Genomic DNA, 13,620 nt, shown 5'->3' on the forward strand with positions numbered 1-13,620 from the left:
AATGCACATCGAACTTCCACATGTGCAACAAAGAGATAGATAAAGAGATCTACATCACCTTAGATCTGTTCCGAAACAATATAGAAATTAACTACTCACCTCTTTTTAAATGCCTAATAAGAGGAGAAGATTATTCAACAATACATAGATGGGACATGATCATTACCAAGTTGATATGTAACAAGAATAAGAGTTTCAACAATTAAATTATCCATTCATTCATACTCTTATTATTCTCGTGTGTATATATATTATGATTGATAACGTACATAATGCAAAATTAATTAATAAATTTAGTGACAAACCCTCGTTATTTAGTAACTAGAATATGACATCACTTCTTAGTCCACAATGTATTAAAAATTTGACTAGTCTGTTCAATTGTGAATCGACAAATAGTTCGGTCCAGTTTACCCCTTAAAATTGCCAACATTTTAGACTGATGTGGGACCTTGAAACCGACCTGTCGGATTGGTTCGATCAGGAATCAAAAACCGATTTTTTACTTTTCTATATGTTTGTTTTCTCAAAACTTTTATTTGTACGGATTAAATCGAGAACTCTCCACAAACTACTAACACATTGATCTCTCCACAAATTACTACCACATTGACCACTTCACCACAAGGACCTGATGAAATATTGTGAACATTATATATTTTTTATATATTAAACACGACATTTTTTATCCACCCAATCGTCAGGAGAGGCGTGGTTGCTCACAGGGGCGGAGCCAGGAATTTGTAGGGAAGGGGGAAATTTTACCTATGAAGAAAATTTAAGAATTTGAGGAGGGGCATTTAGTGAAGAATTAAAAGAAATAAATTTTATAATGGACAATATATATATGGAGAAGAAAATTAGAGGTGGGGCAGATGCCCCTCCTAGTTGCTTACTAGATCCGCCCCTGGTCGCTCACAACGTTTGTTGTGGCTGGTCACACAGAGCTGGAAGTGGGTGGCGGGTAGAACTTTTTTTTTTTTTTTTTTTTTTTTTAATTTTCAAATTCTATAAATTCCACTTCATTTGTCATTCAACACATTTCTCTTTTACAAAATTTATCTCTCTAAAAAATATGAATCTGGTCCTGGATGAAAATGCTCTTCTTGGCCAGGCCATAAAAATGATCGTAGATGTTATGCCTGCAATCTCTGAAGACATTGGGAAAGAGGTTGCTCGATACAATCAATACTTGGCTTGCCCAAGCTCCATGCATACTACAAACACGGACGTATATTCACCAAGATCGTGAGAATGTTGCTCTCCGGCTATTTCAAAAATATTTTTCCGTGGAACTTCGATGGCCTGAGTATACTTTTGAAGGCGATCCGGATGTGGCGGCTGGCATTTCTGCGCATCATTGATGCACTCCCTGCTCGTGACGTATACTTCCTACGACGGCCTGATGGATTTTGCCGTGCCGGCCTCTTTATGTTGCAGAAATGCACAATGGCACTTCGACAAGTGGCCTATGGAAGGGATGCAGACACGCTTTCCGTGAATCCCACACAAGGAGAGGGGTTGCAAGTATCTCAGTGGCCCAGAAAGAGGATAAACTTGAAGTGCACAAGTTGGAAAAAACACTCTTAACAACATAGAAAAAAATGCACCATCTCCTCTAATTGAGTTGCACATCATTAGTATAATTGTATAAGTTGTAAATAAAATGATGTCTAAGGATAATGTATTGTTTAACTATTCCATAATTAAAAAGATCTTAACTTTTCAGAGACAAACAAATGAGGAAATAGTTCATACTTTTCAGGGACGGAGAGGTATTACATAATCTTTCTATCTCCTAATATGTGCCCCACTTTGACCCGACACGGATTTTAAGAAATGTAAAAGAAAGTGGGTTGAAAAAGTTAGTGATATATGAGTCATACTTTTATATATTGTACTCCCTCTGTGCACAATTTAAAGAATTATTTTCCCATTTTTGGTTATCCACGACTTATGAAACCATTTACTTTATTCCACTTTTAGCATGTGGACCTCATATTCCACCAATTTTTTACACTCACAATCCAATATAAAACTAATACTTGAAATGGATCCCACATTTCACTCACTTTCTCTCTTTACTTTTTCTCTATAAAGTCGAACAATTTCTTAAAACTCGTGTAAGTAAAAAATGCTCTTTAAATGGTGAAGGAATGGAGTAATAAAAGATGAGAGGAATTGAGTTATTTGAATATAGAATCAATTGCCTAAAGAAAGTTAAGTGACATAATTAATAAGGGCGGATCAAAATAAAAAAGTTGAGATATACTCCCTCCGTCCCAGAATTTTTCATTTTTGTCCGTCCCTTAAAAAAATTGTTGTATTTTACTTTTAATCATTTTTTGTAGTGGACCACATAATTTACTAACTCATTCTTACTCACATTTTATTATAAAATAAATATATTAAAGTAGGATTGACATTCAACTAACTTTTTTAATTTACTTTCGATACATTTTATAAACTCGTGTCCAGATAAAGTGTGACAAGGGACGAGGGAGTGTAATAAAAGATGAAAAGAGTATATAGTGATGAAAAATGAGAAGGCTGTAGGATGTTGGGGGCAATATCAAACAGCCCCACTCTCTCCCATCGTTAAAACCATTTATTGCTTGTGAGAAAAAACCAAATGCTAAAAAGCGCAGCATCTCTCCTCTTTCTCAGCTCATACTCCTCCGCCAACATTGTATTGTAATGTATCTCTCCCTTCCTTCTTCCCCTCTTCGCCAATTTTGCTTTTCTACTTCTGCTTCGTTGATTGCGCCAACTGTTTGATATTTGGTCTAGCTGAACAAGATGCCCCGCCCAGGTCCCAGACCGTACGAGTGCGTGCGCAGAGCTTGGCACAGTGAAAGGCACCAGCCCATCAGAGGTCTCGTTATCCAACAGATTTTCAGGTACTGGATTTCCTTAATTTAGCTGAATTTTGTTCTAAGCTCTTGCTAAAACTGTCTTCTTGATTAGACTCGTACACGATAATCACTCCGCTGCAACTAAAAAGAATAAAGAATGGCAAGAGATGCTCCCTATTGTGGTGTTAAAAGCTGAGGAAATCATCTACTCCAAAGCCAACTCTGAGGTTTTGCCCTTTCCCCATTTTTTATTGAGCTCAATTTTGCTATAATTGGTGTTTACTGATTGTGTTTATAGGCTGAATACTCGAATGTTGAGACGCTATGGGACCGAGTGAATGATGCCGTCGACACAATTATTAGGAAAGACGAGAGCACGGAGACTGGGGAGCTTCTGCCTCCCTGTGTTGAAGGTGCATCTTTTATCTCATTATTTGGTTTTATTTCATCATTGTGATCTTCTAGCTAGTTTGCTTTGGTTTTAATCTTGCTATGTGGAATGGAATTGTGTTTTTTCAGCTGCACTTAACCTAGGGTGTGTACCGGTAAGGGCATCGAGGAGCCAAAGGCACAACAATCTGAGGACTTACCTCAGACCGTCCTATGAGGAATGCAACAATAGCTTGTCTCCGAGGTTCCTAAATGACAATGTGAATGAACGAAATCTTGATTTGCTGCCCACCCAAGCCACCAGTAGGTCGATGATCAAGATGTCCCAACATGTGGATTCGTCCCGTTTAGTTTGGGATTCTAACAAGCGAGTCATACCCAACAGTACTAACCAGCACCACATTGCTTCTTCATTTGAGACGAAGAAGCTTCATTGTATTGGCAGTAGTAATGCTTCGCTTAGTAGAAGCTCGGTGTACCCCTTGTACTATGGGATGACATTCAAACCCGAGGTTCGTCAGTTGGGCTTTCACGGAGCTCAAAAGTCGGATTCTGTAATTATTGGTGTGCCGGTATTTTCATCACCTGCTGAACCTGCTTCCGAAGTTGGTTGCTTACAGAATCTATTCCCATATGGCGAGGATAAGTTTTTTGGGAAGCGGACATGTGACCTTGCTTCCAAGGTTAGCAAAGGGAAGGGAACTCATGCCGGCTTTGACTTGGACCTGAGGTTGGGACTATTTTCTGATTCGAATTCGAGCAGGGAAAAGGCCTCTGGTTTCGTTACTGATAGCCTTGGTCGTAGGCTATCTTCGTATGAAGGCCTTCCCGTGGAGAAGGAATTCCCTTTCTTTCCTATGAAGCCTGCTCATAACACAACGTGGTTGAATAGAAGTAAGCGGAACGAAGAGAGTGAGAGTCAGAATGCGGACTTAGTTTCTAGGAAGCGTAGGCAATCGGTTAGTGGAGATTTAGGAAATGATCAATTTTTCTGGTCACAGGATTCAACTAACCATTTTGTTGGTCAAATGAGAAGACCTGGTATGTAGAAATTTGCATTTCTCATTGTTTGTATCGCGAAATTATATCTTTTCAAAAGAAAATGGAAAAAAAAATTGTAGATTGCATCTATAAGCTTGTATGCAGTTGCAGTCCTTTATGTGACTTCTCTGTCCAAGTTCTTGCTAGAAAAGTTTCAGAAGCAGTTCGTAAAAGTTAAGTGACCTGTCCTGTATTGGAGGTCCTACGGTAACGATGAATCACATCCTTTAAGAGAAATAGTAAAGATACTGTATTTATCATTATGCAGCAGTCCTAATTCTAGGTTTCATATTCCATTTATAAGCATTTATATTATGACAGCAGCAAATTGTTAGCATAACTGCATATTCAATTATACTTATCTAGCAAAAGTTATTCTTATTGATAGTGCTATTTGAGAAAAGGCTATGAAGTTTGCTAGTCAATTCATGATTGAAGAATAAATAGCTGCTAAGCTTTTAGTTGTGTCTAGAAGCAGTCCATTGAATAACTTGTTACACTGTAAACTTTAGCTTTATTAATCATGATTTGTGTTTCAATTGCTGGTTTCTTTGAGAGACTTTATGCTCATTGGGTAAAGAATGCCCTCGAAGATTTGTTCTAGAGAACGCAGAAGAGTACCTCAGCAGCCTCGGGAGAGTGTAAAAATCGTCTTCATTGTATACTCACGAATTATATTACTGTCTAGGAACTCCAATGCTACGAAGCAATGAAAAGGGGTTGCATCTGGGCTTTCCTCTGATGATGCCTCGTCAAAGCATTGTTAGGTACACGGCCTGGTCGGGTCGAATTCTTGGATGGCTGAAGAGTTCAATTGATATAGTTTGTCAGTTTAGTAAACTACTGAGGTAAATTTATTGCTGGCTTCTTCTTTTGTGTGATTTCATCATGTTAAAAGGTCGCTTATAACTGCTCTTTCCATCTGGAAAAAGGAGGGAAACTCTTATTTGTCACAGTAATAATTTGGAACTTGGTGGATTTCTTGCTTTTATATGTCATGTGTAGCTGAAGCTTTTCAGGCCATGATGTTTTTGGCAAAGGAGAAAGTGAAAGCAACCAACCTTTTGACCTTCAAATTTTGTTAAATTAAGAAAACTAAACTCCTTATCTCATCATGATTACGCATTTTTAATTCTTAAAAATAGTGTTACAGATTAATAAAGTCCTATATTGGGTCAGTGCATTAATCTTTTTTTCTGATTGCTTGAACCAGCTATGGATATTCAATATTGTACCCCTTGTACTTATTAATTAGTACATTTATTTGAGCTTGGTCTCCTGCTGTATTTTTCTGGTTGAGAAGAAAAGCAGAAAAAATTGAGTACATGAAGCAAAGATATTTGTTAATTTATCTTCAAAATTTTATGGGATTGAGTAAAATAGCAGAAAATTGAAGTACAGAAGGCAAAGGTAAGGGGGAGTTTGATTAGTGTAGAACTAAATAGATTGCATATATTTGGATGTGTTGTAGGTTTGAAATGGATGAATTATTGAGTAGTAGTGTTGTGTCATAAAAGTGGGGAGTGGTCCTTCAAAAGTTGGCATGTGTGTGTGTGTGTTTTAGATGTCACCTCATGTTCCCAAATGCAACCCAACATTACATTTGGCAGAAGAGGTGGTTTTTCACTTTAATCAATCACACCTCACCTCATTTATTCTTTGCATGTGTCCTCCATTTATTATTCTGGAGTATTATATTTGAGGCCTTTATTTGTGAAATTTAATAGCCACAAAAGTTACTAGTCATTATGACTTTTTTTTTCCATGTTTGAGTCCAAGACTGTAAATCTGGGTTGGTAAAGTGGATGTTGGGTATTTCCAAAAGAATGTTACTCCATGTAATTTAGAAATTTAATGAAAATCCAAGTTTCAAGGAACATTACCACTCGGTATAAGAGCATCCACCATAAGGCGGACTAACCAATAGTCTAGCACTAGGACTAACCACAAACACCTTCTGCCACATTACTAGGACTAACCACAACATAATAATAGCTTAGCACTAGGACTAGCTAACGCCCTAGCCAATAAAACAAATTCACAAATACGAAATTAAAAATTCGACACGAGTACGGACGGAGAAAGTGCAATAATAATTTCATTAAATTAAAAAAATTAACATAGTTCAATTAAAAAAAACAACGATTTAAACAAATTACATTATAGATATCAACATGCACTCCTTTGTGCCTATAACTCTTCAAATATATTTTGCTTGAGTCCAATATGGGCTTCTTGTTGTTGAAATGAGAAATGAAGAGGGAATGAAGAGAAACTCGTTAACACAAGTGGTGTGAATAAAATGAAGCGCAACGAGACGTATATATAGAGTTAAAAAAAATTAAAAAAATGCGTTAGCCGATCGCTCGCTAATCGCGTCACCACAATAGCAGACGAGCGATCGGCTAACGCATCCCACCGACGCCAGACCTCACGTCCGTCCCGTTCGTCTGTCGCCCGTAGTCGACTCCAATAGTGGGCGTCCCCACGCCCTAACTGCTAGTCCGTGCTTTAGTCTGATATTGCGGATGCTCTAACTGTGAAAAAAGTCGTGAGTTTTTATTTAATTTTCATTTTTAACACGATGTCCAATACATTTCATCCACTATGTTCATTAATCTCTTTCAGCTTATGATTAATACTACTAAGAGATATTTGGAATGACAAGTGAATTAATGCATAATTAGTAAAATAGAATAGAGGAAGAAAATATTAATTAAAATAGTATTAGTAGATAGTAAGATTAATATTATTATTAGTGTTTAATGGTGGGTCCTAGCGGTATATGTTGTAAATAAATTAATTTATATGAGTAATGAATTAGGAATAACTTTTCATTAATGAAAATATGTTATTTTTATGAGAGATAGATGGAAAAGGGAGGTGTACCTATTTTTTTTAAGCAGATGGGGTACTAGATTTTTTAACAAGGTGCAAATGTTTTATATTAGTGGAACAGTATAAAAAAATATGTGGCATACTTGTGAAAGGATGCAAGTTTTTCTTTTTTGTTTACATAAATTGAATAAAAAATTATCAGTATATCACCACAGTTGCTAAAAGGCAGCGCAAACCACTTTCTTGGCTCCCATAAAATGCGATGTCTTATCCCATTAAAAAGAAGATAAAGATGAAAAACAAAAAAAACTTGAAAAATGCCATTTGTGCTCTGGGTTTTTCCGTATAGTTACTCCCTCCTGCCTCTATAAATACTCTTAATTTATCCTCATTTCACACACAACTATACATCTATTCTTCTCAAATCATCTTCATTTCCTCTCTAATTTTCATCTAACATCTCATCACAAAATGTCCGGCGACGGAAACTCCGGCGGTGGTGGCTCCGGCGGGTGGGATCTCAACGCGTTCGGCGACTGGGAGAGCATGTACAACACATTGGGTGGTTCCGGTTCGTCGACGCCGAGCACCCAGGGTTCGTCGACGTCGGGGGTACCAACCACCCAATTTTGACGTGGATGCATACGCCCGTCCCTCCGCCCCGCGGTATTCACAGGGATTATCCCAGATTCCAGAGGATTATTCCGTTGAACCCACTCCGGAAGAAGGCCGAGGCAGGGGAGGAGGCCGAGGCGGACGAGGAGGAGGAGGATCTAGGCCGGCATCCGTACGGCCCCAAAGAAACGCTGACGGTGTACAACGCCTAGATCAGCGCCTCGTACGATCCCATCGTCGGAAATCAACAACCCCGGAAGTACTTTTGGGAAAAGGTCACCGATGCCTACCACCAGATTAAGCCGAAGGGGTCCTGCCACCGCACATATAAGATGCTCCGCGCTCACTTTGACCGAGTCAACAGAGAGGTCAAACGATTCTGCGCCATCCACAAGAATGAAGCGCCTCATTACCAAAGCGGAGCCACGGGAGCCGACATTCTGAGGTCGGCTTTGCGGGTCTACTTCGACGACATCGGCAAACAATTCAAATATGTCGATGTTTGGGAGGTCGTCAAGGACGAGGAAAGGTGGGCCGGCAGTGTGTGGTCCAGCACGGGCTCGACCTCGAAGCGCACGAAGCACACGGCGAGTGGCCAATACTCATCTGGTGAGGGCGGTTCGGGCAGTGAGCCACAAGAGTTTGCCTCGCAGGAGGTTGAGACCCCGGCAGACGATGCCGGGGGGTCCTCCCGTGGGCGCCGTCGGCCGCAAGGGAGAAATGCGGCGAAAGCGGCTAGAGGGAGGAGGGGCCGAGCCGAATCAAGCCAGGCAGGCTCGGGGGACCCCCCAACTCCCTTATGGCCATGTACATGACAGCCACAATGGCGCACACTTCCCGCATGACGCCCGCCCAATACCAAGTCTGGCTTAACGGAATTACGTTTATGGTAGCACAACTTGGCATTTCGCCTCCTCACGGCTTCAGTGCACCTCCACTGCCTTCGGGGGATGATTCACCGGCGGAGTAGTTTTTTTTTTATTTTCTATAAAATTGTATTTTAAATTATGTCATTTTTATTTTTTTGAATTTTAAGTTGTATTTTTATTTTATGTTGTAATTTTATTTTATTTTTAATGAAGTGTGTTCTTTTAATTGAATTTGGTTGGAAATAAAAATATAAAATGAAATTGAATGAATAGTAATTTAAGGGACGGTTAAAGGACGGAGGGTTGCAGGTTCTGTCCCCTAGTTAAGGGATGGAGTAAAAAAGTACAGTGGGGCCGCGAATAGTAATTTAAGGGACGGTTTAGTGACAGCGTTGTTGATGGCCTTAGTCGAACCTTATGTCAATTGGTTACTTTTATGAGTTTATTGAATTTTGAAGGATAAAAGATAAAAAAAATATGAATTATAATAACTTCTAAGGCTGATATTATCTTCATCTTTCAAAGAGCTTCGCGTCTCATGTCTTAATCAGAATCTGGTAGTGAAAATTATGGTCATTTTGCTCAAATCTCCAACAAACACGTGTTTAAATTCTTTCATTGAATTACTCTATTGTTGAATTACATTTGGCGATTTAGATTATATTATTAATGGACGCGATTTATGTGAATATTTGATGGTGTGTTATGGTGAATTGGATTGAATTGTATGGATTTTTTTTTGTTGGATGAGCTTGAATAGTTCGAATGTCATTGGTGAATTACGTGAATGGATTTTCCACAAAACTTCGTGATTTAAGGATTAACCTATCGAAGTAGGCTCACAACATATCACTAGTGCCCTCAACGACGCTGTTGACACAGAACGTTGTTGTTTTTTAGAGTTCGCACAACCGAATTTTCATAAAGGTTGACGTAGCACTCGAAAATCCTTTTGGTTAACTTTCTTGAATACTTTATGTGAGCTTCAGTTTTGGGAACCTCTGCTCCATATGAAAGTTGGATAAACTTGATTGCCTCGGGGGAGTATATGACTAACTCCAACTATTCTCAAAGAGTAGTTGTCCTTAGACAAAGAATCAACTGTGTCGAAAGACGAATCTAATGATGAATTAAGTGGATCGATGCTGAGCTTCAGTGGAGCGACACAAAGATAAGTTTTGAGTTGTTGTTGATAAGAATGTGGATGGATCCATGAGACTTGATTAAAATAAGACAATGAAAAAAGAATTGAGGAAATACGGTGAATATATAATAGCGTGGATAAATTTTGATGATTGTGTTTTCGATGTATGTTTTAATGAGATGAGATCTTAACGTGAAAGTGAAAATCTTTGCGTCGATATAATTTTGATGATCGTGTTTTCGATGTATGTTTTTTCGTACTAATATATTTTATTTGTTTTATAATTTTAAAACTAACATAAAAATGATCAAAATTGTTGAAATGAATTATGACTGAAAATGAAGCTGATCTTATTACAAACTTTGTTGCTGAAATAAAAAAATATTAACGTGATTTAAGGAAAATTTGATTGTAACTGAAAATGAAGCTAATTTTTATATCCTTTTTTCTTTTGGGTGATCTTATTAGAGCATCCATAATGGCGGCGAGCGGACCGGCTAGCCGATCTCCGGCGCTCGCCTGTTCGCTCGCTGAACCATTGTAACCGGCGAGCGTCATATCGGCGAAAAAATCGGCGAGCGCACGCCGATTCACGAGCGCTGGGCGATGCGCTCGCCGCCATTGCAGGCTCCGGACCGGCGACCGAAATTTTCTTTTTTTCTTATTTATTTTCAAAACACTATAAATACGCGCTTTGCACGTCATTTTCATTCGCACCACTTGTTTTAACGAGTACTCTCTCTATCTTAATTTCTGTACAAGATCAACAACGTGAAATGGAGAACAACAACGAAGGTACTACAATGACGAGCGGGTATCAAACTCCCCCGGTACCCGTGGGAGGTGTATAGGGTCCGATGCCCGGGTACTACAACATGTACCCGTGGCAGCAGATGATGCCCGGGATGGCAGCCGGGGGAGATTGCCGGGGGGGTTACCGGCGATGCCGGGGTGGGCACCCGGTATGCAGATGATACCGGGGTGGGCACCCGGGATGCAGATGATGCCGGGAGGGGTACCGGCGACGCAGGGGACGCCGGGGGGGGGGAGGGGGAAACGTCTATCACCCCAGTTTTGATTTTTCGACTGCTTCTTCGCACACATCGACCCCAGCGGAGGCGCAGTTCACGCAATATGAGACTTTCTCCTTAGAGGAGTTGGGGTTTGATCTTCTCGGTGTTCCGGAAACTCCCGTTCAAACGGGGGGAGTAGAGTGGGGTCGGGGCCCCCCAAAGGGGAATGCAAGGGGAAAGGCAAGAGGGTCGGCGAGTCGTCGCAGCCGGTTGACGACGACTGCTCGGCACGGAGGAGGTGGACGGATGCGGAGAACGTCGCGTTGTCCAAGGCGTGGGTGAGTGTTTGCGATGATCCCTCACTTCGAACAATCATAGGATCGTCAACATGTGGGCCAAAATAGCAGCAGCCTACAAGACATTTTGCTCGGAGGGGAGGCCGCGCAACAGGGAGGAGTGCCGGAAGGCGTGGGACCGAATTGGTCTCCTGATTTTCGGGCTTGTACGCCAACGCCCTCCGCATGCAGAGCAGTGGCCAAACGGAGGATGATTATAGGAGGATAGCGGAGAAAGCCTTCCCCCAGCCCGGGTTGTATAAGGAATTCACCTACTGGAACTACTATGAGGTGCTGAACGACTCTGAGAAGTTCCGGGCAGGTGTCGACGCTGGCTGGCCAAAGAAGCAACGACTGAACTATACCGGTGATTACAGCGGCAGCAGCGGTGGTTCCCACGACCTCCCCGAGGGTGCTCAGGAGCTCCCGTCCCCTCCATCGTTCGCTCGCCGAACTCGCCCGGTTGGTCAAAGGCGGGCACAACCGGTGGGGGGGGGGGCGCTAGGGGGTCCCAGGAGGTCCAGTCGACATCCCCCCTTGGCCAGTCGACAGAGGATCACAAATTCTTCGAGCGTCAACAAACGCGTGCTCAGATGGTCTAGATCTTAGCCGATTGGAAGGCGGCAGAGGACCCCGAGGAGAAGAGCTTTCTTCACTCGTGAGCATGCGTGACGATTTGAAGACCGGGGGGCACAGGGGAGTACTGGCGGCGACGGGGGCGACGGAGACGAGGAGTGAGGCGGAGGTCGGGTTTTTTTTTTTAAATAATGTAATTTTTTTTAATGTACTTTTTTTTAAATTTAAATAATATTATTGAATTTTTGAGTATCTGTGTCATAAATTTAATTCCGTATTTTGTGTGATTGTCAATTATTTGTTTTATATAATTAGGAGTGATGTGGTTAGGCTATTGCTGGGCTATTGCTAGACTATTTGATTGTCCTGATGATGTGGCATGATGATTTTTAGTGCTGATGATATGGCAGGAGGAGTTTGTGGCTGGGCTATGACTGAGCTATTGCTGGGCGAAAGCAATTGTGGATCCTCTTACTAGAATGGAACTTGCTATGTCATTGCAGCAAAAAGTGAAATGATTATTTTAAATAATTCTATGGAGATGGTTTACCTTCTAGGACGAGCAAGGACACGTGGTGTTCTTCGAATCTGTATCAAGAAAAGTCCATGACTCCTTTTTCTATATTCTATGCACTAAGAGCATCCACTAAGCGTCCCGTCACCGTCCCGCATTCCGTCACGAAGGGACGGAACCGCGGCAGGATGCGTTGCAGCAAGTCGTTCCGTCCCCAGCCCGTCCCCGTAACGTCCCGAGACCCGTCACGCTGCGACGCAGGACGCGACGTCTCGCCACGCGCCGAGGCGACGTGGCGAGCTCCCAAGCCATGCGTGACGCCCACTCGCTGGCCCGCCAGTGGGTTTCGTCACGCTGAGGCAATAATTCATTTTTTTTAAAAAAATTGAATTTAAATATAATTTTTTTAAACGGTAATGTTACCGTTTTTTAGCCGTTTTTCAATTTGTTTTTAATTTTTTAAAATTTATTTACTCTATAAATACGCATATTTCATACTCATTTCACACACAAACAAACATCTATTTCTCCCAAATCCTCTCTATATCCACTCCAATTTCCATCTCAAATCAACTCAAACTAATGGATCCTTTTGAACAAATGCGTCAAATAATGGAACAATCACTTGAAGAAGATCGACGCTGGGAGGCGGAGAAAGCCGCGCCGCCCCAACGACGCTCCCGGACGTACATCCATCGTTACCGGGAGGAAGCCGCCGCAAGGTTAGTACGCGACTACTTCTGCGATAACCCGATTTGGGGAGATACCTACTTCCGTCGCTGTTTTCGCATGGGGAAACCGCTATTTCTCCACATCACGAATACTTTGGCGGCCCGGTGAGAGTTCTTCCTAGAAGGTTCGACGCGGTCGGCCATCCCAGCCACACGACGCTGCAGAAATGTACTGCAGCAATCCGTCAGCTTGCGACTGGACAAACGGCCGACATGTTCGACGAATACCTCCACATCAGAGACACCACTGGGCGCACGTGCTTGCTCAAATTCTGCAAAGGCGTCCGGGCAGCCTTTACCGACGAATTTCCCCGGAGGCCAAGCACGACCGATTGTCAGTTCCTCCTCGACCTGCACGAACAAGTGCACGGATTCCCCGGGATGCTTGGCAGTGTCGATTGCATGCACTGGCAATGGAAGAATTGCCCGGTGGCGTGGAGGGGGTCCTACACGAGCGGCCACAAAGGCACCCACCCAACTGTTATACTCGAGGCCGTTGCCGACTGCCGGCTTTGGATCTGGCACGCGTACTTCGGGGTCCCCGGGTCAAACAACGACGTAAACGTGCTCCACCAGTCCGACCTCTTTACCGAAGTTTTGGACGGTAAAGCGCCGGCCATCAACTTCGTCGCCAACAACCGGCTGTATAAAATGGGGTACTATCTCACCGACGACATCTACCCGAAGTGGCCGACCTTC

The 13,620-nt window shown here is 42.1% G+C and overlaps 1 protein-coding gene across 2 annotated transcripts; it reads left to right on the plus strand.

The window, feature by feature from the left end:
• Positions 1 to 2,561: 2,561 nt before the first annotated feature.
• LOC121749782 lies at positions 2,562 to 4,376 on the plus strand. 2 transcript variants are annotated; one of them, XM_042144415.1, is made up of 5 exons: positions 2,562 to 2,699; positions 2,791 to 2,900; positions 2,968 to 3,082; positions 3,154 to 3,268; positions 3,375 to 4,376. In XM_042144415.1, the coding sequence occupies exons 2-5, from the start codon at positions 2,800 to 2,802 to the stop codon at positions 4,292 to 4,294; spliced, it is 1,251 nt and encodes a 416-aa protein (XP_042000349.1). In that variant the 5' UTR covers positions 2,562 to 2,699; positions 2,791 to 2,799; the 3' UTR covers positions 4,295 to 4,376. The 2 variants fall into 2 exon arrangements, with proteins under 2 accessions (XP_042000349.1, XP_042000350.1); XM_042144416.1 differs by having other exon boundaries at positions 2,562 to 2,694.
• The last annotated feature ends 9,244 nt before the right edge of the window (positions 4,377 to 13,620 follow it).

Source organism: Salvia splendens, chromosome 9 (genome assembly GCF_004379255.2).
Source record: "Salvia splendens isolate huo1 chromosome 9, SspV2, whole genome shotgun sequence".
Lineage (NCBI taxonomy): Eukaryota > Viridiplantae > Streptophyta > Magnoliopsida > Lamiales > Lamiaceae > Salvia > Salvia splendens.